Source organism: Pseudopipra pipra, chromosome 16 (assembly GCF_036250125.1).
Source record: "Pseudopipra pipra isolate bDixPip1 chromosome 16, bDixPip1.hap1, whole genome shotgun sequence".
Classification (NCBI taxonomy): domain Eukaryota; kingdom Metazoa; phylum Chordata; class Aves; order Passeriformes; family Pipridae; genus Pseudopipra; species Pseudopipra pipra.
Window position 1 is genome coordinate 12126077 of NC_087564.1, and position 27179 is coordinate 12153255.

The following is a 27179-nucleotide window of genomic DNA, read 5'->3' on the forward strand; positions in this document are numbered from 1 at the left end:
GCTTTTTATTTCTGGCTTTTCAGGTGTTGGTGTCATTGCCGTGTGGGCTGTGGGTTTGGACCTGGTCCATTGCATTTGGAGAGAGATGGTGACCCCCAGGCAGCGGAGGGATGCAGGGTGGCAGGAGTTTCCCTTGCAGGGGCTGATGTGAATGATGTTACAAACCCAGGAACTTGTGTAATGGACCATGTTCTCCTCCTCAAAACACAAGGCAGAGCTGAGGAGCATGTATTTAATTATCAGTGATGCTAATTGTTCGCTCTGAGCCCTTTGGTGAGCTACTCAAGCTGTCTTCTCTTTGTCCCTCATGAAGGGGGAGGGGAAGATCTGTTTTCTGGAGGGCTTCTCACTGTGAGCTGTGTCCACAGGAGGTTTGGAGGTCTCCAGGAGGAGCAGTGACTTCAGTGGGAGTGTTGGGATACAGAGCTGCAGCATTTGGCAGCAAAAGCCATGAAGAAATGCCTCAATCCAGACATTTCTTACCATGAGGTTGGTCTGGAAGCCGTTGGCATGAAAACTGTGTTGATTCAAGAAGTGTGTATGCTTTGGAGAGCTCAGGGGCTTGTATGGGTCCATGGGCAAAACTCTGCTACAGAAATGCAGAGGTCACAGCTCACCATCCTGCTCTGTCCCTGGCTGGCTTCCAGGCAGCTCGGGATGAGAGGGAGGCACAGTGTACCATCACTCCGAACAAAATGTCTTTCTTTATCTTGGGAAATGCTGGGCATCCTTGAGCAGAGTGTGCTCAGCCAGCTAAGATGCCAGTGAGCGTTAGCGGGGCTGGTGCTTTTCACCTAATGAAGGGGTTTGTAATTTTGTCTCAGATTCTCCTCATCAAACTGTGCCAGTATCAAAGTACTCCCAGCCTTGCCCAAACCATGTGCTAAGCAAATGAGGGAGACTTTTTCTGGCCCACCAGGCGGTGCCTTCACAAATTCCATGTTTTGTCCCCCAGGCAGATGGATCACACACAGCTTTGGCAAAACCACATTTTGTGGCAGAGAAGCTGCAGTTTCAGTGTTTATTTCTCTGTCATTGCAGGAATTCAAAATGGATGGAAGTAAATGCCATTGGGATTGACTCTTGTTTTGTTTGGACCCTGCACAGGTCTCTGTGGAAAACATAGGAGGAGACAGGGGACAGAGAAAAGCCAAGAAGATGTGTCAAAAAGGCAGTGGTAGCCAAAAGAGTGGTCAGAAGGGAGTGGAGCAGGGCTGGGGATGTGTTTCTGAAGGACGAAAAGGGAGTGGAGGGCATCTACAAACAAAATGGGGATGCTTTGGAGTGGGTAAATGCTGAGATGAGTGAGAGGGGCTGCTGAGAAACCAGGTGCCATCTACTGTGGCATGGAGACCTTCCCTGTCTGCTTTTCCAGGGAGGAAGGAGGGCCCAAAGTAGAGGAGAAGAGAAAGAAATGAATGATTAAGTGGCAAACGGTTATCAGAATGCAGTGGGCAAAATCCTGGGGTTTTTAATACACCATGTGGGGGCAGATTATCTGAAATAGATAAACTGTGGTGGGAGCTGTAGACTTGCACCAAACAGTTGTTGAGAAGCAGACTAAAAAGAGCAGTGGGCTAAGGTGCTGCTTGCCCGTGCTGAGAGTGGAAGGCTTGCAGCTTCTCCAGCTGTCAGTCTCTGCAAGCAGGACAGTGTCCACGGGGGGTGAAAGTGATGCAGGAGAGATGGTGCCAATGACCTTTCACATGTTATTGGGCACCTCTGTCTGTCTCCAGTTTTTCTCTCTCAACCTTTGCGTGCCTTATTGATTTCTGACTCTGTATATTTTGTGTCTTGGGTAAATCAGAAGTATTTGTCACCTAGAATGATCATGCTGAGAGTATAAAGCTTTTTACAAAGTCTTCAGTGACCTTTAGCTAATGGGAAATCAGTGAACTGAGTGTATATAAGCATCTCCTGAGTGCTGGGTGTTGCTGTGCACAGTGGGAACCCACCTTGGCATGACACAGCTACCCAGTAGTAGCCTGGGCATGCAGGTCTCCTGGACAAAGGTTCTTGCATCAGGTCAGGATGACCTACATTTGTGTTTCTTGATTGCCTCCATTTGTCTCCTGTCTATTGTGTCAATGTATGTGTGTGATGTTGGGTGTCAAAATCAGTCCACAATCTTGGGCAGGTGAACACGTTTGAAATGTTTAAACAAACATATATGTTTTTGATGGGGTGAAATATATGCAAGTGATGGCCTTTTGTTTTCTATAAGCAGCAGATCATTTTTGTGATTACAGTTAGTATGTTGCAATGGATTGTCATTTCTAGGAGGGTCGCTCCTCCCTGTTAACCCAGTTTTGTTCTTCAGTTCTTGTAAGCAAATCCTTGTTGTGTCCCGGGAATGTTTGTGCTGTGCAACCACCAGGATGCTGTGGATATGGGACAGTCAGGCTCCACCAGTGGCTCTGGACATCCCTCTGGCTGTACATCCCCAAGCCTACTTGCTTTATTGCTGTTCCAGCCACCCTCAGCAGCCAAAGAATGAACCCAGACATGGCTGCATGTGCAGTTTTCACTGCATGGATCCGGGGGTTATATCTGGGGCTGGGAGTTAATCCCTGATTCAAAATGATGGAGTTGGGATCCTATGGGGTTTCCCTCTTCTCGCTTAGATGCCTCAAGTCTGAGCTTTCTGGGTTTCTTGGATTCTCAAAATAGCATCAGGTTTCCTTTGAAGACCTGCCAGCTGCAACAGGAGAGAGAGTTCAACGTATGGTGGGCAGTAAAACTCCTAGTGTTATTCCACAGATACTCCTGGACTGAGGCAATTCTTGTATTGATTTTGCTTCATACACACAGATTTTCCTGTGGAAAATGAGGGTGCTGGGAGCCAGCCTGAAAACAAAAGCCCTTAGTAAGGTCACAATGAACCGTGTTTCTCCTCCACGGCACAGCACCAGGTAGAGGCAGAGCAGCAGGATGAAGCTGCTGTGTGGGGAGGGCCCCTTCAGGTACCAAATTTGGGTCAGGTTGGGATCAGGCCCCCAGCACAGCTGTGGCTCCAGGCTGCAGCATGATTTTGGGGAGCAAACCTGTTTAAAGGAAAATGCAAAGCATCTTTCATCAGCAAGTGAGAATGTGAATTCAAGATGTCAGGGCAGGTTCCAGATGCTGTTGCACTTTGCATTTATTACATTTTTTAGAGCTTAGCAAAAGGTCAGTGTGCTTGGACACAGTTCCTGGCTTTTGGAAAGTCTGCAGGTTTGGGAGTAGTGCTTTTCATTTTATTTTCAATAAGAAAACAGCCTGCTTGCAAGGTTTGCCTTTGGAATTGAGATGCCAGTGAAATTTAGCTCTCATTATTTTGGGATAAAAAGACAACTACGGACAAGATTTTTAGGGGGGAAGATATGGTGGGTTTGGTTTATTTTTTCTCTTTCTTTGTTTTTTCTTCCAATATACAGGAAAAAGCTTTCAGTATAGATTAGTTTGCTGCTGTTAGTGTTAGCTGTTTTTTTCTGGCCATGCTGATTGGAAGGAAATTTCCAATACAGCTTGGTTGCCAGAAACAGATTCTTTGCTGGAACATTTTAGTTAAAATATTCCGACTTGCTCCTTGCAGTGATGCCATTTAGTGTGAGAACACCTAGCAATTGGCTGCCTTGTTCTTACCTCTGAGCTTGATATTTTCTTTATTTCTGTTGGTTCTTTTTTTTTTTTGCTGGTGTTTGCTTTGGACAAGCTTGTTCCCACACTATGGAGACGGTGATGCCACTCGGATGTCCACAAGCAGAGTCTTTCTGTGTTGTACTGGGAGTGGAGAGCAATAGCAGGAGGAATTCTTCCAAATCCAGAGGATGGACTTAATATGCTGGAGCAGGACCAACATGTGGGCAAGGCACTGGAGGCAAACCTGGGTTTTCTCTCATCCTCTGATCTTCCTAGATCAAAGGTTGGGCTCGATGATCTCGGAGGTCTTTTGCAACCTAAATGATCCTTCTTTCTGGGAGTTACTGGACACTATGTATTTGCCTCCAGGATCTCATTCAGTGCCTTCCAAGTAAAAATGGGGAAACTACACGTGTTTGGCTTGATCCGCCTGACCCTGGCAGGGCATTTCTGATGCCATTGTGCTGCTGCAGCTCACTGCCCGCAGCTGCAAGGCTTGACAGCGTGGTGCTGAGACACCGCTCTCCTCAGCCCTGTTTAGACAGTCACCCACAGATAGCAGGAGCTGGATTGGGATTTGTTTTTCTTCTTTTCTTGTTTGGTCAAAAGCAACGGGGGATTTTCCCCCCCCCCTCCCTGAAAGAACAGCAGTGTTTGGTTTGAGAAAGGATGAGGTCAAGAAATGGCAGGAAAAGGCTGTCTCATTGTATTTTCGGTTACTTGATTGCTTTTTTGCACCTGCACCAGACTTCCACTGGTGAGAACTGGGGCTTTGCTGGGCTCCCAGAACGGTGCTGTCGGAGAGGAAACATCTTCCACTCTCCAGTCGCATCCTGTGTTTTCCTTCTCGCTCTGTCATCACTTTACAGAGTAAAATCCCAAGCTCACATTTGCATGTTTGCAGAGCCATCCACCCTTGTGTTCCTGGCTGCTGTCAGGCCACAAACGTGGCAACCACCAGCAGCGAAGGGATTAACTGGCAGGTGATTTTAAGGGCTCCCTTTCAATTATGCATCTCCTGTTTTTCTCCAGTGAAGTTCTCTGCAAATAAAGAGAAATAGAAACACAATAGAAAAAAGGAACAATAAAAGAAATTTATGAATAAAAGATTTAAGAAGAGAAGAAAAAAATTTAAGAATTAAAGAGGAAGGAAGAAGGAAACAGAACTGACAGGTCATGTTTCTGGGCTGTCTCAATAGCAGTTTACAACAAATTCCTGTGTGTAAGTGTGTTGGAGCTGCCTTTGCGTTGCCTTTCCCAAGATCAGAGAGCACCAGGAATGCAGCTGGGATACAGTGAAAGGTTTTCCATTCTTAATTCTGCAACTGGGTCACGCTCTGATCTTCAGTGAGTCACTTATCTGCTTGATGCCTCCAGTTTTGCTGAGGTTACAACCACCGACTTGTTTCTAAGGATTCAGAAATGCCAAACAGATACAGAGAATTGCAGAGGACATGTTTTAGGTTAGTGGCTGCAACAATTAAATGGGTTCAGTTCTTCCCGACCCCGGGCTGTGGTTACATGGCAAGTTAAGCAAACAGTTCAGTTACTGCTGTGGTGCCCACAGGGAGGGACTGACCCATTAAAAATCTTATTTTGCTGGACACCTTGTTCAGAGGTTTTAGTTTATGCTAGTTATCCCTAATCTAAATCATGTGTATTTGATAGGCCAGCGTGCTGCCATTGGATCCTTTCCTGTTGTGCTTTTCAGGGATGTGAGGTACGTGCCTTGCATTAGCTCCAGGGCACTGTACACAAGATTTTCTGCATGCAATAGTCTCTGGATTTTAATAACTTACTGGGCAGGTCGATGGTGAGTTGACATCTGTCCAGTCCTATTGGCAACTCCTTGGGTTTTATTTTGACTTGGGAAACTGCAGTCTGAAACAGGCCAAATAATTTTTTTCCTAGAGTGGTTTTTTTTTTTCTTTTCCTATTCCTGCTCTAACTCTGCCTATTTTAAGGGCTGAAGTGGGTTAGCCCTTCTTCTCCTTCCTGCTCCCAAACAGGCACTTTTTGGAAAGTACCACTGCCTCGGATTTGCAACCTCTGCCGTTTGAGTGTGTCAGATACTCTGGTCTATAACACCAGCTATTAGGGCTGTGTTTAGTCTAACAGTATTTGAAATTAATTTGAGCTGGTGGATTTGGGAGAAGATGTCAGAGATGCTGGAAAAGAAAAGTTATTCCAAGAAACCAACATACTCTCAGGAGCTCCAGAGGCAGCCAGAGAGAGAATAGAAATAGGTTATCTAAAGCCCGGACAAATAAAATATTCTTATTATAACTCCATGGGCATTATGCCAGGTCTCTGCAAGCAATATTTCTCTTTGCATATTGCTTTGCCAGTTAATTGGACATCTGTTATTTCATTATTTCAGCAGGAAACATAGCTTGAGTGATGACTTTGGTACCCAGCCCAGTGCTACTGTGCACTTTCTGAGCCCTGAATTATGGAAATGCTTCCAGTCGGTCTCTGCTCCTTCTCCAAGCGTGTATGTGCATTGTCAGTGCTGCTTGGGGGCATTTTCCAGGGGCAGTGGTTCTGTGACACACTCCTCTAGCAGACAGCTCTCCCCGTGATGTTCAGGGCCCTGCAAGGACCAAGGCAGCTCCTCCTTCCCCATCTCTTGCTCCTCTCCTTTCCCAGCCTGGGGACCAGTTTGGCTGCTCCCTCGGGAACATGGGTGCAGCTGGAGGACAGAGCCACACACCATGTGCAGGGATGTGGCAGCCCAGGGCTGGTCTCCAATGCCCAGTTCTCTTTGCCAGACTGTTTCAGCGAGTTATATCTAGAAACCATGGTGAAAACAGCTTATTTTAAGCTGATAGAATTTCCTTTTTTTTTTCCCCCCAGACCCTGATTTTGTAAACAAGTTTGTTTACCCTTCCCACCCAGCTCTGGGGTTATCCACCCACAACCAGGGAGTACAGACCAGACCCTGAGCATGGTTGTAGCTGCCTGCTCGGATGCTCACAATGAATTGTTTGCAAACAAGATTCAGACCTGCAATTACTCACAGAAATTACTCAGCAAATAGTTTTGAATAATGAATCCCTTTGAGAAATTTGAGTTGTTTTGCAGGCAGATTCCAGACAGAGAACATGCTCAGAAAGTCATAGCTTTTAACAGATTTTCCCCTCTGTTTGCCAGGCTGTTGAGCTGACATAACATCCCTCTCTGGTACCTTCATGCAGGATTAAACTGCTCCACCAGACTCATGTGATGCAGATTGAGGGTGCCCACTCGAGAGCCTCCTGCTCTGATACAGCTACAGGCACCATGTGCCCCCAAGTCCCTCCCATCTCCTTCTTGGTGGGGGTCTCAGATGAAGTTTTTTCCAGTCCAGCTTCCTTGGAGTGAGGCAGCAGAGATGTCTTCATCCACAGATGCTACCAGCAGTGCAGAGCACCCAGAGCTGGAGAGCTGGACCCTGCCATGTGTCACCCATTTTGGCCAGTATTACCTCTGTGATCTGCACAATCTGCACTTAAAACTGCTGGGGGGCCTTCGAGGGAAGGGGCTGTGGAAGTGCAGAGAGTCTGGAGAGGTCTGTGTGAGAATTTCACATCCTGAGATCTACAAGAGGAGGAAAAAGCAGCTTGTGAGGTCAAGTATCTGTGGGTTCGTTCCAGCTCCCACCCCCCAACAAAGTCCGGTGTGTGATGTTTTGTAGCTGGGGAAGGAGAGCTTTTGGCAGGGAAGGCAGAAATGACTGACACCACTTTGCAGCTGAGGCTGCTCGGTCCCTGAGTCCCATCAAGGGGCTGATTACTATGGAATAAAAAGATGGCTCTTGCCAGCAGGGAATCATGAGAGCAAGGACCTGAGGGCCAGGCTCTTTTTTGGACAAGTCGCTTTCAGTCACCTGCTCTGGACCCTGCAACTGGCCAAAACTGTGAATGATATAGGAGGGACTAGGCAGGACATGGTAGTTACACTGGTAAATGAAGGACACAGGCCCTGGGGGAAAGAGGAGAGTTCAGCCTGGTGGCACAAGAATCTAATAGTTAAATATTAGGGCCTGTCACTTGCATGGCCCTATATCTTCTGTATCTGCTTTTACAGACTAGGGAAAGGCTCTGGCTCCAAAGGGGAGAGGTGATTCCCACCAAGAGATCTGCCCAAGCCTGGTCAGGAGATGTGTTTGGGGGTAAGACTTGGACTGTGGTTCAGGTGACCCCCCTGCATGTGCAACAAAGAGCAGCAGGAAACTCTCCTTCATGAGCTAAACCCTGCCAGGTCAGGCTGCATCCGTGGGACTGGGGGCCTTTTAGGGTGAGGGAGAAGGATCTGGGAGGCTGTGATGGCTCTGTCCTCTCCTTCACAGTGGTCCTGGCACCCACAGTCCAGGGATGGGGTGCCCTATAAACAGAGGTGGCAGTGCCCCAGCAGCAGGATTTGGGCAGACATCCACGGGCCACGTGCTGCACGTTCGCTTGACCCGTGCCTGTGGCAAGGAACGCGTCGCAAGCGCATCTCTGCAAATGGATACGGCTCTGCTCTCACCGGGGCCGCTGTTTGCATATTTGAAGCTCTACGGCCACAGCGTCAGCGGGAGAGCTGCGGTGAAGGAAACAGCTTCAGACGCTCGTACGCAAACCCTTCTGCCCGAAGGTAGGTCGGGAATACAAATCAACTCCTCTCTCTGTTGGCCTCTGTGCGTTTAGATTTGCGATTTCTGCATATTCAGCTGTGTTTGAAGCACGCTCCAAAGCTCCCACAGCCCCTTCCGAAGGAGCCGAGGTGGGAAATTCCCGTTCTCGGGATGTTTTGCCACCTAGTGCCCGGCTGGGAAATCTCATCCGGCTGCGGGCAAAGCTGGGGCTCTGGGGAGGCAAAAGCACTAGGGATGACTTTTATGGGAGAGCATAAATATTTTAGGAGGACAAAGTGATGCAGGAGCCTGGATTTAGGGACTGCTGTGGATGAGACCCATTGGTAGCCAACAGCGTGTGTTGGTATCTTGTTTCTGACAGTAGACTTCAAAATCTTACATTGTTCCCCTGCTTTCATTCCTGTTGCATCTCTGAAAAGGTGATGGTGGAAAGTGAGAAAAAAAGGGAAGAGCAAAGACTTGCTGACCTGAGAGATGAGTATCACGAAGGGGAGTAGAGCTGGATGTGAAGAGAAATGGCAGAAAGGACAGAGATGATCAGGAAGAAAATCAGGCAAGAAAACGAGTTTCACCAGTCACTGGTCTTGGTTCCCTCATCCATCAGACAGCTCCTGCTGTCCAAGTGTTTTGTAAATCTGGAGCAGATTGTGGAGCTGAAGCTCTGAAGAGGAAGCCATCTGCCTTGTTTCCACCTGGCTGAGAGCACCTCTCATTGCTGTTCCCCTGCTGCTCGGGAGATGTTTGAAGAGATGCTGGTGATGGACAAGACCTGCCTGTGTGTAGCAGGCAGGAGGTTTGTCAAACAGCAAGGGAGAAAAACAACACTACTGACCCAAATCCCAGAGCAAACTCCCTGTCTGCCTGGAAGGCAAATAATATCAGCTGGGAAGCCAGACCCACAATGGCCTCTCTCTCTCTCTCTCTCTCTCACTGTTATGACAGGTTGCTGATGATGGAGAAATGTCTTGTTGGTGGAGAAGGGTGAGAAGACAGAAGATAGAGATGGACCTGAAGAATCCCAGGTAAGAAAAGCCTCCAGACCATCCTATTTGTCTGTTAGTCAGCTCTCTCCCTTGTCATGCCCTCTGCAGACGGGGGATGAACAGCACATACAGCCATTTCTTGTGGCGGGGTTTGGCATCTGTCACCATCACCAGGTTTCAAGGGAGACTTGCAGAGACACTGTCAGAGGAGAGTTCCTGCTGTTATGACATGCAGCTTTAAAACAGCACTTGGAAACTGCTGAGGAACAAACATTGCAGCGAGTGGGCAGTGGCTCAGTGCTTTTCTGGGCCAGGAGCTGACTTAGGAGGGAAAGTGTTGTCCTAAAGAAGCCTTCCACAAGCATCCTGCCTGCATGTGGAGGATGGTTCTGGAGAGACAGGCACCCAGGGTGGGTGTTTTGCCATCTTGGGGGCCAGTGTGCCCAACTCTGAGTTTAGTCAGACTCACCATGGCATCGAGTGCCGTGGCTGGTTCAGCAGCAAGGACGGGTGATTGCGTCTGTGTCCTTCTGTCACTCCGTGTTTGTGCTGCCAAGCAATCTGGTGCTGCGTGCACCCGATGTGACCAAACACTTTGTGCTCACAAGGATCAGATCTTCAAAGCTATCAGACTCCTAAATATGCCAATAGGTGACTAATGGCTTCTAAGTGGACCATGCTCTAAGAACCCTGGGCCACACAAAGGGGCTGAGATAAGACAGGAGAGGGATAAGGGCTTTGCATCATTTTGAAAAAACCCCGCAACTCTCAAGTGTTTTGAAAGAATGTGTTTAATGTCTAATACTCATTTCTCATGAAAAGAAAAACATGAAAGAAATGCCTTAAATATTTCAATTACTTTATTGATTAGCATTATAAAGTATATATTACTAAGCCATGTTCTGTTGTGGTTCTGCAGCAACTGATAAACAGCATCCTCAGCAAGCGTTTTCACAAGCTGGTTTTTTTTACTCTGTAGAGTTCAGCTTACCCCTATCTATTTATCTTAAAAACAAAGTACAAAAATATCACTGCAGCAGATACATGAATTGTCTCAAGTAGTATCCTTCTGATGGTCTTAAAAATAGAAATAAAACATCGCAAAACATAGTCATCATCAATGGCTGGAATGAAAATAGAACCATTGCTACATGTTTTTTGAAAAAATTATTCTTGAAGTTTAAAGGTCATAAAAATCCAATTTTGCTGTTTGCTTTAAAAGCTCAGGTGTTGGAGAGTCGGGGTCAGAGAAGAGATAAAGGTTTTCTCACCATAAATGAAAGTTGATGTAAGTAACAAGATCCATGTCTCTGACCTGTGAGAGACACCAAGCTGGTGCGTGGGGAAGAAACTACAGTTCGAAATCATCACGAAGTCGTCAGAAAATCTTTTTCCAGATTGTTTTTATCTGCAGCTGGGAAATGTGGTGAAATCTAGAATTCCCTCACGTCTCACAAAAATTGTTGGTTGAAGTAGCTCATCTATAAATAATTTAAGTTCCACTTACATGGAATGAAGATTCCAGTATCTCACCAGCTCGTCATAAAGACAAGCAGCAACTTGTATCCTGTTACATCACAAGTCCCTGTGGAAATCCCCTTTTTTGTCCTTGAGACGTGGTGTTGAAGTCTCGATGTGAGCAGGCGTGTGATGCAGGGCAGTGATTCTGCTGAGGCATCAACTAGGTTTCAAAGCTGAATTCTAAAAAAAAAGACCTCTCAATTTCCCTATATCTGGTACATGAAACAGAAGCAGAGGAATTAAATTTAACTCTCTTTATAGAGTCCAGAGACTCAATAATTTTAATGCTGGGTTCTTTTCAAGCTGATTTTTAATATGTCATTACTGTTTAAATGGGGTTGCTTATGGAATGGTGCAATTCAGGCATGGGCTAGGAATCCTGGGCTGTTCCCTACAGAGCTGGGACAAGACAAAATACAATGAACCACCATTTCAGATATCCCAGAATTCACTGAAGTGTCTTTAGGGCACAGTGACATGTCCAGCTGTCATCAAAACCTGGGTCATAAAAGTACTAATACCCTCTCAGTAGACCTGATGAGGTATCACATTGCAGCAGCAGACCTAGGAAAATGCATGACTTCCTATTCATTTCATATCATCTTAAGGATCTCTGGGCCAACTACGTCATGGAGAAGTGTATTATTTCTTCAAGAGCCGCTGAATCTGTGATGGTGGAGATTAAATCCACATATCAAATGTTCCAGGCATATACCTGAGAGCAGTCTTGTGAAAAACTTGGATTAGTGTTAAGCAATTTAACAGAGGGCAATACCAAACTGGCATCTTCTTCTTGCAATTGCTTATGACTTTATCTTACTCAGTGACAGGCACAGCATGTAATTCTCCAGGAACAAGGTGTGAGTGTTTGGGAGATCTTTATATAATCTTTGAAACCTGTAAGGAAAAGCTTAAGGATCCTTTATGAGGATACTGTGAGGTCTGTTCCTGTTGCAGGAATGTGCTTTAGAGGAGAGCAGATGTGAGCTCCATGAGTGCCTGGGAGGCTGGGGTTTGGGAAGAGGAGTTTTATTGGAAATCCATGCTGACTTTGGGGGTGTGAGGCAGCAAGGTCATGGGAGGCCACCTCCATGACATGGTGGAGGGGCTGGGTGCTTTCAGATGTGTCAAAGAGCCACCAAAGAGCACAAGGATTAGTCACCATCAGCTGAGGGTGAGTCCAGCGGGGAGGCCTTTATGAAGGCGTCGTGATTACTGTATGCTTTAATTTAAACCCTCCTTCTGAGCTGGCTCCACACCCTGTCCCCTGTGTGGACTGAAAGAGAAGGAGTTCAAAAAGAGTTACTTAATGTTTCTGTTGGATGTTCTCTTAGGTTTATATTTCTTGGATGAAGGAGGAGAAATGTGCACGCAGCATTTCCTAGCTGGACGCTAACATGGGGCTCGTGTGTTCTCACCAGAATGACAATTCAGGTGCCCTACTTTGCTATTTTCTTTGAAGACTATGGGAAGAGAGGGCCTGTGGAAGAGAGTCTCCTACCTGGTAGGGAAGACTCTGTGAGATGGAGCCAGGAGCTCTTCCAGATTTTGCAGATCCTACACCCTGACAGTCCCATGCCACAGCCTCACGCTGCTCTGTGCTCTCTCCCCTCCGCTGGACACAGCAAATGACTCTGGTTTCAGTTCCTCCATGTCTCAGCTGTTTCTGTGACACCCAGTAGATGGTGCCACCAAGTAGCACATTTATGTGAGTGGTTTCTTATCGGAGGCATTTTAAGTTTATTCCAAATCCTGTACATCTTATGATCTTCCTTCCCTTTCTGTAAAGAGTTTTTCCCGAAGTTTTGGATATTACCCCAGAAGGCATTGTCACCTTTAATTTTCCCCTATTTTTATCATGCCATCTAATTAGCATCATTTTTACCATACAAATATTTTGAAAAAAAGCCCCTAAACTGTGATCATTCCTTTTTGAATTTATATGATTCTGTTGGCTTTTCATGTTTTTTGAGTAAAATTCAGCCCTCAAATTTTTTTTATTGGACCAGAATCTGCTGTTAGAAAACTCCTGTGAAACAAATGGTTCTGGAGAAGAAATGCTGTGAGTGAGTGAGTGCTCAGCACCCTCAGTCACGTCTTTAGAGTCTTAGCTCTCCACTTCCAGACTCCTTGGCAGCACATTTGGAAGTGGGAGATCCACTGTTGGTTTTGTCTCTGGCCAGGCTGGAAGCTGTAGAAGCTCATTTCTTGTAACCAGAGCTGACAGCAAAGGAACAAATGTTGAGCTCCATTTCCATCTTAGATGTCTTCTGCTGCATCAGCCCCCAAATGAGAATACCTTCTGTGTAGCACAAATGCTTTGATAATTCAGGCTGTCAGCTTGTCTGCAAAAGCCAGAAAAAAAGATATGAGAGAAGGCTCCCCTGTGGGCAAAATGCAATTCTTCATTCCTGATTCTTTGTTTGCTTTTTTTGTTGGAAGTTTCACCTGCGGAGCATTTGGTTTCCTGCGTCTCAAAGCACGGCTTTCCTTTAGCAGGCTGTTTAAATATTTACTTTCTCTGCCCTTCCCATCCCACCATACTTCAAACTGGAGAAGGGAACATTTATCCACATGCAGCCTGTAAGATGCTTTGTCTGAGTGAGTAACAAATATTTGCAGTTTAATAAAGACAGGAGCTTTCAGTCTTTGGGAACATGTATTACAGCCTCAATTTGGAATGGGTGATGAGGTGATTACTAAACCCTGGTTGCCATGGGGAAGGGAGAAGGGTGATTGGCTTTTGATGGAAGAAACTGAGAGGTACCTACAGTAACTTATTGCTAATACACACTCAAGGTGCACTTGGCATCGACACATCTTGCAGGGAGCAGCAGTCAGTCTTACTAATGTCTGAGGAGTCAGCTTTAGCAGCATCAGTTATTGATGCTGAAGGTCAGTTTTTTGTGACTGGTCATTGCTTGTAACCTCCCTCAAATTTGGTGCAACCGTGGGAGTGATTCCTGCCAGGGTGGTTGATTGAATTTGTGAGCGGTTCAGGGGTACTCGCAAATCAAGCAGACACTGGCCACCTACAAACAGGCATAAAGCATCAGTGTGAAATGGAATCTGGAGGCTGAGGGCTTCTGAATAAGTCAGATTATCATGGTGCTGTGCTGGAGAGCAGCTCCTGCCTTAAACTTCCAAGAACTTAGAAGGAAAGCTGTGCAGTGTTGGAGTTGTTCATGGGGTTGCAAAGATGCCCCAGCTGAGCTGTGTGTGTCAGAGGGTTTGTATCTGTGTTTAGTGCTTAGAGCACAAGGAAGAGGCTGTCTCCTTGGTTAGATACATCAGGCTTGACTCTCCTCACCCTTGGATAAACCTGCAGCAATCCCTCCCCAGGAGGAAAGCACTGAGCACCTTCACCCTTTCCTATCCCCCTCTTCTGTAGAGTACAGTTGAGGGCTGCTCTGGGTGTCTTGTTTCTCTCTGGAAATGGGAAGTATTTTTAGTGTAACCATTGAAAACATGGGCTAACTCCTGCCTTCTGTATTGGCTATCAGCCAGTATTTCTGGAGGGTAGGTAGCAAGCCAGCCTGTTTGCCCTGGGTCACTGTGGTTTTCCACCTCGCTCCTTGTCTCTTCTTAGTGTTTTTCATGTTGAAAACTGCCCCCAGGTAGCCAGTCTTTGGAATGACACTTCTTGTCCTTAGTGATCAGACAGCGGTGGAGACACATCACTGTAATTGTGTTTGTCTCCTTCACTGGCTTTTCCTTGTAAATTTGTTCCTTGAATTTGTTTCTGGATGGCAGATGTGTTAATGGCTGGGCGGTTTCAATGTGTTTATCTTTTGTGTGCTGTATATTTTGGATATAGAAGCAGCGAGAAGAGATAAGCTCAAAGAAACCACTTCTGCATTAATGCCAGTAATTCTGAGATTATAAATATATATGAGAGAGTTTCCGTGATTATGAGTATATTTTAATGTTTTGTTTAATGCTGTTGACTCTCTGGGGACGAAACAAGAGGAAATCTCATTTGTATAATTTAAACAGCTCACAATAAAAATAGGAGCAAAGAAAGGACAAATTAAATGGCCATGCTTTCAGACACATGCAGATACCACTCCCTTTGAGGGCCCAGTCCTTGCAATGGAGCCTGTGTGGCTCCAGCCTGTTATTTCCTGGACTGAATCCATGGGCTGTGGAGCCTGTGGCACCACACTCCTGGCATCTCCTCAAGGGTGGCAGGACTGAGAGAAATCAAGTCTCAGCTCATGTGATGTTACAATGGAGACGTGGGGACCATGTTCTATTTAAGAGGCCATGGAAAGGACAGCGGGGACTCCCAAAGCCAGTTGTCTCTCCCTTCCCCTTTGTGGACAGCAGACCATCACATAGTAAGAGGAGAGGCATGTAAAATAAGATAAATTTGTGTAGTCCCTATGGTGGTTTTTAGGTTCTTGAGCAGCTCCTCCTAGCAGAGGTACAGATATGTGCTCACCTAAGGTTAATTTATTTATATACTTTCTTGCTACTTCACAATCTATGTTGTTTTCAACACTGTGTCCAGCTCTTTTTTCAGTGTCACAGTCCATCATCTCACTCCTTTATTTGCAGATTTATCTTATTCCAGCACAACATGCCAAGGAATAAAAAATACAACGATCAACTTTTCTCACAGTTGAGAAAGGACTTGGGGGAAAAAAACCCTGTACAACAATAATCTATCAAAACATTTCCCATGAGCAAAGGCTGCTTGACCAAACATGCTCAGGCTTATCAGCAAAAATGAAACACTACTTTTCCCTTTCTCACCCCTTTTGAGTTCTTCTCCCCAGCACTGCACATCTCTGCTCCCGCGAGGCAGGATTTTCACCAGAAGTGCTGTTCCCTGAGAATTTCCTCCAGTCACCTCCAATTGCCAGCATCAGAAAAGTCCTTGGGTTATGGCCCATATTTCTGTGCTACAAGAGCAGGCAGCAAAGATTGCCTCTGGTTTAACAGGTTCAAGTCTGCAGATAAGAAATTAAAGGTCTTGCTGTCCAGCTGGTGTTGTACCTTTGCAGCCAACCAAGCCTGGAGCGAGAGGAGCTTTCCCTGTGTCCTGGCAGCATCTCTCTTGGCTTTCCTTGATGGTAGGTATGGAGAAAGGGGACCTGCTCCATTACCACTGCCCAGACTCATACATCCATCACTCTCTCCCCATTTATCCAACTTTTGCTTTTTGCTTGATGGAGCAAAAGGCTGGGAAAGAGTCGTTTGCTGTTTCTAGGAGTTCTGGCTTCCATTTCTGGCCCTGTGCCTTGCAGAAAAGCTTTGCTGTTTCTGTGACAAATTTGGCAGATTTCTGGCTTCTGGGCTGTCATGCCTGGACTTCATGAAGGGAATTAAGGAGATGAGATCAAGAGGAGTATTTTGTTATTTGAGAGCAAAGACTTTCCCACTCTACACAGCCTTCCCGTGCTGCACTTGCAGATGCAGAAATGTGGCTGCTGTAGGTGTTTTCCTTCTGGGATGTGTGTCAGCAGATCCATTTCAATCTCCCACTGTCAATTCGGTGTGACATGATCTTGGTTAAGCCATACATTTCCATTCACAGCCTGTGATCACAAAGATATTCATCAATTTTTGGAGGGACCAAGGGGTTTTAAACTTGATATTCCTGCACTGTTATTGGGTAGGAAGTATATTTATATGTAAGAATTCCTTATTTCTGAAGCATACAAGAAAAGCCCATATACCTGGAAAATTATTTATTCTTCATTATCTGAATTTTTGCTGCAAGAAGCTGCACATCATTGGGCTGCTGTGTTGCTCCTGGCAAAAGGCAGCCTCAAGAAGGGGCTTAATATCCCTTATAGCAAATTGCTGGAGGACTCCCTGGAGGACACTGTTGCCCATTTTGGCCCCTGATGGTCTGTGTGGAACAAGCAGATGGCTAAAATATATCCAAACTCGAGACCCGAAGGTAACCTGAAAGGATTAGTGAGAATTTCACCTTTCTGCAGGGAGAGAAAGGAATACATTGCAGCTCAGACCTCTTGGAAAGGTCTAACGTGGTATTTATTTCAGATATAAATTTGACTATATAAAAATGACACCTTTGTACTCAGCCTGTGGTGCCAGATCCAGCTCTCACTTGTAAATTAGGAGTAGATCCATTCAGGCGATGGAATTACAGCAGCTGATGTGACAGCAGCCTCATCTTGGCAATATTTCATTCACTGAGTGCCTCTAATATCTCTAATATCCTGCTGGTGTGAATCAGAAGATACTGCTGAAACCAACAGTGGTGGATAGGGAATGAAAGAGAAGCAGGACCTGCATGTTTTTGGGCAGCAGATATCCTGGGCACACTCTCCAGTCACAGAGCAGCAGCCTCCCCACCGCCTCACCGGGCACTCGGGAGCCGTGCTGGAAAGATGATGCCAAAAAATGCTTTTGCACAAACTCTTGATCACCCTTTCATGTTGCTGCCTGAATGCACCTCTGCACCTTCTCCCTGATGTTCCAGGGCTACCACGAGGACCTCATGTGGCTGCTTGTCCCAGCCCAGCCTGTTTCCCCTCCCACTCAGAGGAGCAGATGCAGCCTTGGCCCTGCCAAGGCTTTTCTCACAACTGAGAAAAGACTCGTGAAGGAGGACTTGAGGAGGAGGATTTTGGATACTTTTGCCAGGGGCTGTGTTATGTCGATAGCTTCTGAAGGAGAACATCCCACCTTGATGGAGGCTTTATGAGTCAGCCCACTCCAAATTCCGATCCGTGCGGTGACGCAGCGCAGGAACTCTTTTGTTTGCTCCTGTGCTACCCAGAGCCCAGAGAAACAGTCTGAAAAAGCAGAAGTGCTGGACGAAGCCTCTGGAATTCTGGGTTCAGTTCTCAGCTGAGGGAGGCAACGAGGAGGTGACTGAGTCACAGTCCCTTAGCAATTACGCTGCGTCTCAGGCGCAGGTACCACTTACCTGCTGCTGCTTGTGCACAGTCATGCTGGAAAAGGTCTTCCTCCAGGCATGTGTCTTTGTGAGATCCTTAGGCTGCCTCTGGTACTGATTACTGCAGATTTAATAGTGTTATTAGTTTAGCCAGTCAGACCTTTATCAGAAGAGATTAGCAGGTGCATGAGATCTTTAATATCCTTGGCAGATCTATTTCTCCCCCAGTAATTGCCTTAAGATGGTTTTATTTCACTGTCTGGACTTTCTTTCATTCCCCTTTTTATCTTTTAGCTTATTTCCTGAATGTTTTGCCACATTTTCCTTTCTCACACTGAGAAATAGCAGCTCATGACTTGTGAGCACTGGGTAATGGGATACATCTGCCTGAAGACTCTTTCATAAAGCTCTTTAATTCAGCAGCTTCATTCTTGTGGTTGAATGGCTGAGGACAGGAAAGCAGGGCTTGACTGAAAGCACCTCAAGTGGAAAATTAAGAAAGGCAGAAGACTATGCAGCACCTGGGGTAGCAGCATTTCCATTCAGGCACCGGGATGCTGGAGCATCCTCAGCTCGTGCTTGGCAGGTCCTTGCAGCCACTCTCTGCAAGCTCAGTCTCACTGCAGGGATTAGTAATGAGAAGAGTTCAATCTCCCCAGTCTGTATTGGCCAAGTGCAATAGATCTCCAGGATGTGGCCAAGCCTGTTTCGTGGAGCACGGGAGCCAGCCTGGAAATCCTCCTTAATGGCTCTGCTTGAGGATGGGATCCCTGGTGCTTGGAAGTGCTTGGCCAGGCACCAAACAGCCACCTTTGGCAGGGGCAGGGGAAGGCCATTGCTCACTGCTCTGCAGGTTGGACCCAGAGAGCCTGGTAGAAGGCTAGAGCTGGGAAATGCTGCCTGATAAAGGAGTGATTTAAGTTTGGTGATTTTATCCTACAGTGCACACAGCAGCTTGTGCTCCTCAGTATCATAAAACCTCACAGAGACAAGGCTAAGGCAAACGGGGACAAGCTGTTAATTCCTGGACCTTTCAGATGCAGAAATATTTCATATGTATTTTTAAAAATAAATTATCTTTGGATAATTCATGCACACACACCGGTTTGCAACATAAACCCTCTGTCTTAGACAAGGTGCAATGAAGTAAGAGGAAAAGGTTGGGCATAGAAAACCAAAGGTCACATTTAAAATGAAAGGTCACATTGCAGCTCCATGAGCCTTCTCCTACCCCATGGGGTGAGGATAATCACAAGCTAATCAGTGCCCCCTGCTCTGGCATTCCTGAGCCAGCTCTTCACCAGTGTGCTCTGGGTATTGATTTCTTCTGGGGGTGTCTTGCAATCAGCAAGAGACACCAAACAGGAAGGCTCTGGTGTAGATTCCTCACTTGGAAAAATGTTATCTGCAAGAGCTGCCTCCATCTTTATTGCTGAAATATTTTAAAATATTTCCTGGTTGTTTCAAGCTAAGGGAGGAAAAATATCCCTAAGTCAGGGCAGTCAGGAGCCTCATTCAGGGTCTGGCAGGGAAACCTGGGAGTGGGCAGTCACATGAGGCTGCATTGACTTTGCAGACATGTTGTGTCAGTTCTGAGTCTGAGGACTGTGCCTAAAGATGTTTAGCAGGCAGAGAAAGCAACTACTGCAGTTCCTGTGCCCCTGGGCTGACTAGACCAGTAGTCATTCATTCCCAGAAAGTTTGGGAAAGTCTTATATGATTCCCATATGTGCCAGGCAAGCTGTACTTTCCTGGAAGCTGACTGTCCCAGAGGGCTCCAGCACTCTCTTTGGTTATACCTGCTTCTAGCTGCTCTTCTGTTTGTTCTTGTAGCAGATGCCAAGGATTTATTTTCTTGCCTAATATAATGACAAAGGTAAACTGAGCTGCACTGGTTTTCCTAGAAAATGTACACTGATAGTTCTTTACAGCAACAGCATCACAATGCACTGGAAACCCAGTCAAGCCCTTCATTCTCCCTGTTCTTTTAGATATTTCAAGTCAAAAGAGCTCAGGTGGTGCTGTGTGTGGCATGTGCTGTGGTGGGGGGAGTGCAGGAGGAGACACAGGAACCATGCTGGGGCTGCTGGTGTTGCAGATAACTCACCAGCCAGCTTCTATCCTGGTTTGAATCCCAGCATCCATAAGAATAATATGTAAAATTCCAGCAGGCAGGAGTTTCCCTTTGGAGGGCATTCTTCTTTCTGGGATGCTCAGGGTCATTGCAGTGAAGGTGCTGACCCATCAAGAGGGTTGATGATTATTAGAAGAGGGATGGATCTGTTGATTCTGTTGTGTTGCACAAGAGTGGGCACCATTCCCCCAGGGCTCCTCAGCTCTTGCTCTGGGAGTGACTGAGTGAGCATCTCTCTGCCTGCGCTGTGTCAGCGCTAACGTGTCCTGCCTCCAGATGGCTGTGTCCTGCAAAGTTTTACTCTTGGTCAAGTTATGCCAGGCCTGAAATCATCCTCTGCTCTCACCCTCCTCTTTAACACAGGACTCGGGCTAATGTGGAGGATTTTTTGCACAGAAATGTAAGAACAAGGATGCTGAATAGATAACGATGCTCAGCCCAGCAGCCTGCTCCCAGTGGTGGCTGGTAGCACGTGTCCTGGGAAGGAGGGAGTGTGGAAGTTATAGGTTATGTACCCAGTGCCCTCTAGGATGTTTCATCATTGCATTTAATAGCCATTGATGGCTTTTTCTGCAGTGAACAGTCCAGTCTCCTCTTGGACCCTTTCTATTGCTTTCAGCCTCACCACCTCCTCTGCCTGAGAGCCCTGTGGCTGCCACGGTGGGAGAAGAGGTTCTGCCTTGCCCTTACACATGCTGTATAATCATTTCACTGGCTTCCCCTGAGTATTTTATTATAAGGAACAGTGATTCATCAATCTCCATGCGAGGCCTGCATACCAGTCGTGATTGTATGTACATCTATGATACCTGGTACGAAAGATTGTCTCTTTTTCCATCTCCCCCGTGGTTCACAGGCAGAAAATAAACCTGTCGCATCTTTGAGACAGCACTGACAGTACAAGAACAGTTCATGGAATGTTCCCAGAGGGAGTTACCAAACAGCAACTCTCTGTAAGTTCCTACCACAGCAAATGGATTCAAGCACTGGCACAGGCTGCCCAGGGCAATGGTGGAGTCACCACCCCTGGAGCGACTTAAAAAATGTGTAGGCATGGCACTTGGAGACATGGTTTAGTGGGGGCTTGGCAGTGCTGGATTAATGGCTGGACTCAATGATCTTAGAGGTCTTTTCCAACTGAAATGATTTAGTAATTCTAAGTAAAGCTGCTTTAAACATCCTATTTCGGTAATGTGATAAAATGCCTGTATTGATTCAAATGACAAAGCAGAGAAGAAAGACCCATGGGGGGAAGAGTGGGACTGAGATGCATTAGCAGCACTGCTGCAGGAAAATGTCCTTGACACACCTAAAATTCACATCTTCAGTCTGCCTGGGCACATTTAGAGGGAAACACATTTCCTCAAGCACACACTGAGTGCAAGACGTTCGGCTTGAGCTCCTGTGAGGAAACCATCTGTGTTCACCAGCCAGAGCCGTGTCTGCTCCTGATTCCTCGAAGGACCAGGAGTCCCTTGAATGCCTATCAAAGTACCTGCCATCTGAAACAAGCACCTTGTGCAGCCTGGAGGACACTGAGTTGTCTTCTCAGCCCTAAATATAAAGAGATCTTTTATCAGATCAGAGAGGGAAAAAGCCACTTTCCCAAGTGCTGAGGTTTCACCTCACTTGGATCCAGCGTGAGTCACCCAGGCACTGCTGCACTACCCAGACCTGTTCAGGTTAATAAAATCACTGCCAGAGCCTGGGTGGCTCACGGGATGCTGTGTGGCTTTCACATTGACGTCACTGCTTCTCATTTACCCTTGGGTGATGGTGACCGAAATTCATTACTACCTGGCAGCCGTCGGGTAAAGCCGTGCAAAATAAATCAGTGTTCTCCACAGCAAACAGGTGTCTGCAGCACTAAAGGAGCTATTCAGACTAGCAGGGCAGGAAGGGATTTTTCATCAGGGGAGTGAAGACATGAATGAATCGATAGAGCGAGGGGAATTCAGTGGCAGGGAGTGATAACAGCAAGAGGCAGGGGGAGATTTCACTGTAGAGACAGTGGAGAAGGAGTTGGAGTGTGGGGGATAGAGAGGGAGCGACCAAGGAGACAAAGAGGAGATAAAGTGAGCAGTTTGACTTTATTATAGGAAAACAGGGACACTGAATGAAACTGCAGAATACATTTAAAAGGGTGAAGAGGAGATAACCTTGCCCAGTGAAAGTGGCCTTTGCCACAGCATATCTCAGTGATCAGGAGTGCTATGGGGCTGGAGGAAGGCATGGGCATGTGCATTAGGAGGGGAAGGCCCAGGTAGGCTCAGGAGAACACAGTTCCTGGTATTTTCTGCCTCTGTGGAGGGTACAGAGACTCTCAGGCAGGACCCAGGCGTCAGCTCATGAACTCAGAGAAAAAAATTCTCCTCTGGGATACCAAAATGTGGATTTCTTGCACCTTTGACTGCATCATTTGATCTCGGCATTTTCTGAGCCAGGACACCACACGGAATGGAGCTGGTCTGGCATCATGATCCTTTCACTGTAGTTTATTCAGGGTAGGAATAAACACCTTGGTCAGGACAACTTAGGGAAATTTCAATATTGTGTCACATCTGGTCTGGGGATGGAGGCCATCTGTTTAGAGGACCTGGAGTCAGTGGGTGTTCAGAGTGAGCTTTCGATGGCCCTCAGCCCACCACATTTTGCCAGCCCTAAAAATATGCCTTGAAAGGGGAAATAAAATCTCTACAGGCTTTTCTCCACAGCTAGTAAAAGATCAGGTAGTACGTACATTCCTGTATCACCTGCAAAAATGCAGATGTTCTCATCTCCAGCACACATAAAAGCCATAAATCTGGGCAGTTGTAATGTCTTTTTCATTCATATAAAGTGGATACAAATTGTGGATGGCACTGCCTGGCAAGGAGGAATTTTGTTTTCCAGGCAGATCATTGTTAAAATAAAATGCTATTGAGCGATCATGACAAAGGTTAGGTTGAACGGCTATTTTTTGTCTTTTGTGGGCAAAAGGCCCTCTGGAAGGCAGCACGTTATTATGTGAAACTTAGATTTCACAAAACATCCTTCCTCTCTTCAGAAATAAATAAATAAAAAAAAAGCCCCCAGTCATCAAAAGCCCGAGTTCCATTAAATGGAAAATACTCTCCCAGGGACACTGCTGTGTTGGGTCTGTGGTTTGCTGAGAGAGGAGAGAAGCTGTGCTGAGTGCTGGGGCACAGGTAGCCAGGGCATGGGCTGTTCTGGCACCAGGAGATGATGCACGTCCCCTCACATCTGGCATTGGCCAGGCATGGGGAAGGGGCTCATCTCTGGTTTCATTCCAGCCTTTTGGCTCTTTTGTACCTTTTTTTCCTCCTACCTGTTGTCTGGTCTGACGTGTTCTCACTTAGATCTCGGGGAGAAAGGTCTCTTTTCTTTATGAATACAGATCCAGTGCTCAGCACAACAGAATGTTCAAGCTTTGCTGGAGCCTTTCGATGCTAACATAATAAAAATACACAATTTATTTATCAAAGCCTCCTTTAAAGGAGATGAGGGAAGAAATAGGTTTTAACATACTTGTGATCCTCAGGAAAAGCAAGCATTTTGATTTGTTCCTTCCCAGACAAATAGCATTGCATTCATTGTTTCTGATTTTATTAGCTATAAACCACTTTCTATTTTTATTTTCACATGCCATTGACTTTGTTTGGTACAGACACAGCTGAACAAGGCTGGTTTTTCAAGTGCAAATCATGTTAATAGATACCTAGTTCTTTCCACTCCACACACAGGAACTGTAAGAAAGAGAGCTGATGCCCAAAAAATATTTTCCTATTGCATTTCCTAAATCACCTCTGAAGCCACATTATCCCTTCTGAATTCCCAAATGTGGAGTGGTGATGGTTTCTTTAGTACTTCTGGCACTGTCTCTTCACATAAGGAGAATTTATTTGCATGGAGGAGTGAAACAATACGACCAGACAATGAAATCTCAAGTGGTAAAGTGCGTGAAATTCTCCATTTATATTACTTTTTATGATGCTGTTTCCAGCTTTTCTTCACTGCTTACAACTACAACTGATGGATTTGGAGCAGAGAGTGCCTCTTATCGCTGCTCTTCATCATCAAGGGTGAGCAGCAACAAGCAGTCAAATTGTTGCTGTATCCAAACAGCATTTCTGCATCCAGAGATGGAGCTGCAGGGAGAGCTCACTCGTTGGGACCTTGATCTATCTAATTATGTGACTGTTGACTGGGCAACGGGCTACACATCCAGTTGTCCCCAGTAAAAATCATTTGTCTTAAAATTTGATCTGAGTTAAAATACATCATCTTTTTCTCTCTTTACCTGTTTCTTTCCCTGTCACAGTACTTTTGAACCTGTGTCGAGAGTTATTACAATCAAGTTCTCTTCCATCATTAAAATACCGGGTTCAGAAAGACCTCTAGAGTCCTTAAATGCAGATGAGGGTATGAGAGGCACTTCCTGAGCAGAATTACAAGGAAGTGTTCTCACTGGAGACAGTGTTCAGAGGTGGATGCTGGCAGGAGTTCGACTGTCCACACTTGTTCTTATGGCCATGACCTCCCTGACATCTCCTGCCCAGGGTAGGGGTAGTGGTGGGTCCTTTCCTTGCTGGCTCCACTGAACTCGGGTAAGAGAGCAGCTCTGGGACTGAGGAACGAGTTGCCCCTTCAGACAGAGAGAAGTTAAAGAGGGAGACCATTCTTTGGTGGTATTTGCTCTTCATTTCCTTGGCTGATCTGTAGAGGTTCCCAACAAAGCAATAGCATATGGGGTTGAGGCTGGAATTGGTGAGGCCAAGCCACTGGGCAAAAGGTCTGAGCTGCAGGATCCAAGGAGAAGGAGTCACATCCTGCAAAGACTTGGGGATGTTGAAATCAATCCAGATGTCCATCAGGTAGACGGGCAGCCAGGAGATGGCGAACAGCAGGACCAGGGCCACCACCATCTGTGCGACCTTCCTGCGGACCTTCAGCCTGGAGGCCGGCAGGGATCGGTTCAGGGCGGTGCTCTCCTTCAGCTGGCTGCCGCGGCTCCACAGCCGGCGCACCGTGAGGAAGCAGATGGCCATGTTGAACAGGACTGGCAGGCAGTAGAGGGCACAGAAGAGCAGAAAGTTGTAGGCTTGCTTGAGCCTCTCCTGAGGCCAGATCTCCCTGCAGATGGAAAAGACCAGGGGCAAGCCCTCCACCACCCCAATCTCATCCCGCTTGTTCATGAAGATGAGAGGCATGCATATCCCTGAGGACAACAACCACACCACCAGGATGGTGCTGAGGATCCTCTTCTGGGTGAAGAAAGAGCGGGCGTTGAGAGGGTTGTGCACGCTGTAGTACCGGTTCACGCTGATCACCGTCAGGCTGAGGACGCTGGCGGAGACAGAAACAGCCTGGATGAAGGGCACTGCCCGGCAGAGGAAGTCCCCGTACACCCAGGCTTTGTAGATGAGGTTGCCCACGGTGATGGGCATGCAGATGCACACCACCATGAGGTCACACACCGCCAGGTTGATGAGGAGGCTGCGGGTGGCACTCAGGCTGGACACCCGACTCCGGCGCTTGCGGGTCAGCACCCTGATGGACATGATGTTGCCCACAAATCCCACCACGAAGGACAGCAGGTACATCACTGTGAGGCTGATGGTGACGGGCTCCTTCGCAAAGAGGAAGAGCATCTTCTCCAGCTCTTCCCACCCCAGCTCCTGGCTCCCATTCCAGAGCCCGCTTTGGGTCTGATTCTCCTCCTGCCAGACCTGCAGAAGTCCAGGGGGGACCCCGGGGATAGGGGGGGACGAATCCATGGCTGAGATCCCCCGGGCGCCCCGGGCTAACGGGGCAGAGCCTGCCGCGCTGTTCCCAGTGCTCCGGGCATGGCGAGCCGGGACCAGCCCTACCTGCAAGAGAGGGTGCGGAGAGAAGGGGTGAGCGGCCACTCGGGGCAGCGATCGCCCTTCGCGAGGACCTGCCGGACCAGCAATTGCTTACCCGCAACTTACTTGAGAAGCGGCCGTAGTGCGGGGCGGGAGGGCTGGGCAGCGGCACCGACACCGGCAGCGGTCCGGGCAGCGGCGGCGGGGCCGGAGGGAGCCCCGAGCCCGGCGGGAGCCCCGTGTTCGGCCGCGGCGAGACGGCGCCTCCGGTGGGAGAACCGGGAAGGCGCCCCGACTCCCCGCATCCCGGAGAGTAGCCCCATCCACAGTCCACCGCCACTCCCCCCGCTCCCTCCCGGGAAAGTCGCGTGTCCCGCGGTCCTGCTGCCGGACCCCGGGCCGGCTCCAAACCCCCGGTCCCCCCCGGTTCCCCGGCTCTCCCGCGGCGCGGCGGCACTCACCGGGCGGACGGCGGGCAGCGCCGGGCCGGGCTCCTCCCGCCGGCAGCTCTGCCGTGCGTGTGTGTGTGTGAGCGTGTCCGTGTGTCCGCGTGTCCGTGTGCGCGGCGGCAGCGCCCGACCCGCTGCCACACGCGCGTGCTCGCACCCACGCACCCACCGCACCGCCAGCCCGGCAACCTCCCCGCGCCGCGCACACGGTGCACACCCCGCACACTCACACAGCCCCGCACACTCACACAGCCCCGCACACTCACACAGCCCCGCACACTCACACAGCCCCGCACACACACAGCAGTCCCGCACACACACGACAGCCCCGCACACACACAGCAGCCCCGCACACACAAGCAGCCCCGCACACGCTGTACCCCGCACACACGCACACAGCCCCGCACACAGCCCCGCACGCACGCACAGCCCTGTCCTGCGACCCCCGCGCACACACACACGGACCTCCGACAGGCTCCACACACCCCCTCCAGCGCATACGCGGGTCTGTAGACCCGCACGCACACACACTGTGCACACTCCCCCTGCACGCACTCGGCTGCACGCACCTTCCTACAGGTGTCCCGCACACCCGCAGGCACCCTGAGCATCCACCCCCCCGCTCCTCACACCCACCTCCAACCCAATCCCGCACCTCTGCGTGTCCGCCCCCACTTTGCACTCCCCGATCCCTCCCCGCACACGCAGGGGCGGCTCAGCCTCCGCACCCCTTCGCACCCCTCCACACACCCCTTCCCCCAGTCCTGCCCTGCACTGCAGAGGAGCCCCCGACCCTCCGCCGGGAGCGCTGGCTGGGGCGGCCCGGGATGGACTGAGTCCCTACCCGAGCCGAGCCAAGATAGGCTCAGCCAAGCCTAGCCCTTGCCCGGGCCGGGCCGGGGTAGACTGAGCCGAGCCAAACCGTGCCAGTCTCTCCTCCCGTCGGGCGCCAAGAGCCCGACCGGCCCGGCCGGGGTGCTGAAGGGACAGCTCCGCCAGGGCCGGGCAGGCACCGGGCATGGACAGGACGGGACTGGTCCAGTCGTGGATTATTCTCGATGTTCCCCTTCTTCTCCTCTCCTGGGGTCCCTGGGCTCAGCCGCAGCAGGGCAGGGAGGGACCCGGGCGCT

General features: G+C 48.3%; 1 protein-coding gene and 1 long non-coding RNA gene across 2 annotated transcripts; one reads left to right on the top strand and one right to left on the bottom strand.

Moving 5' to 3' along the window:
- Window positions 1–7946: 7946 nt before the first annotated feature.
- On the top strand, window positions 7947–17355 carry LOC135423183 (uncharacterized). The gene is made up of 3 exons (XR_010434734.1): window positions 7947–8238; window positions 9182–9261; window positions 12078–17355. It is a non-coding gene; the product is annotated as an uncharacterized LOC135423183 (long non-coding RNA).
- Window positions 17356–21825: 4470 nt separating this feature from the next.
- On the bottom strand, window positions 21826–26291 carry LOC135423182 (galanin receptor type 1-like). Its single transcript, XM_064673168.1, has 2 exons — window positions 25727–26291; window positions 21826–25624 (listed from the first exon to the last, which is right to left on the bottom strand). The coding sequence occupies exon 2, from the start codon at window positions 25529–25531 to the stop codon at window positions 24203–24205; it is 1329 nt and encodes a 442-aa protein (XP_064529238.1). The 5' UTR covers window positions 25532–25624; window positions 25727–26291; the 3' UTR covers window positions 21826–24202.
- Between the last annotated feature and the right edge of the window lie 888 nt (window positions 26292–27179).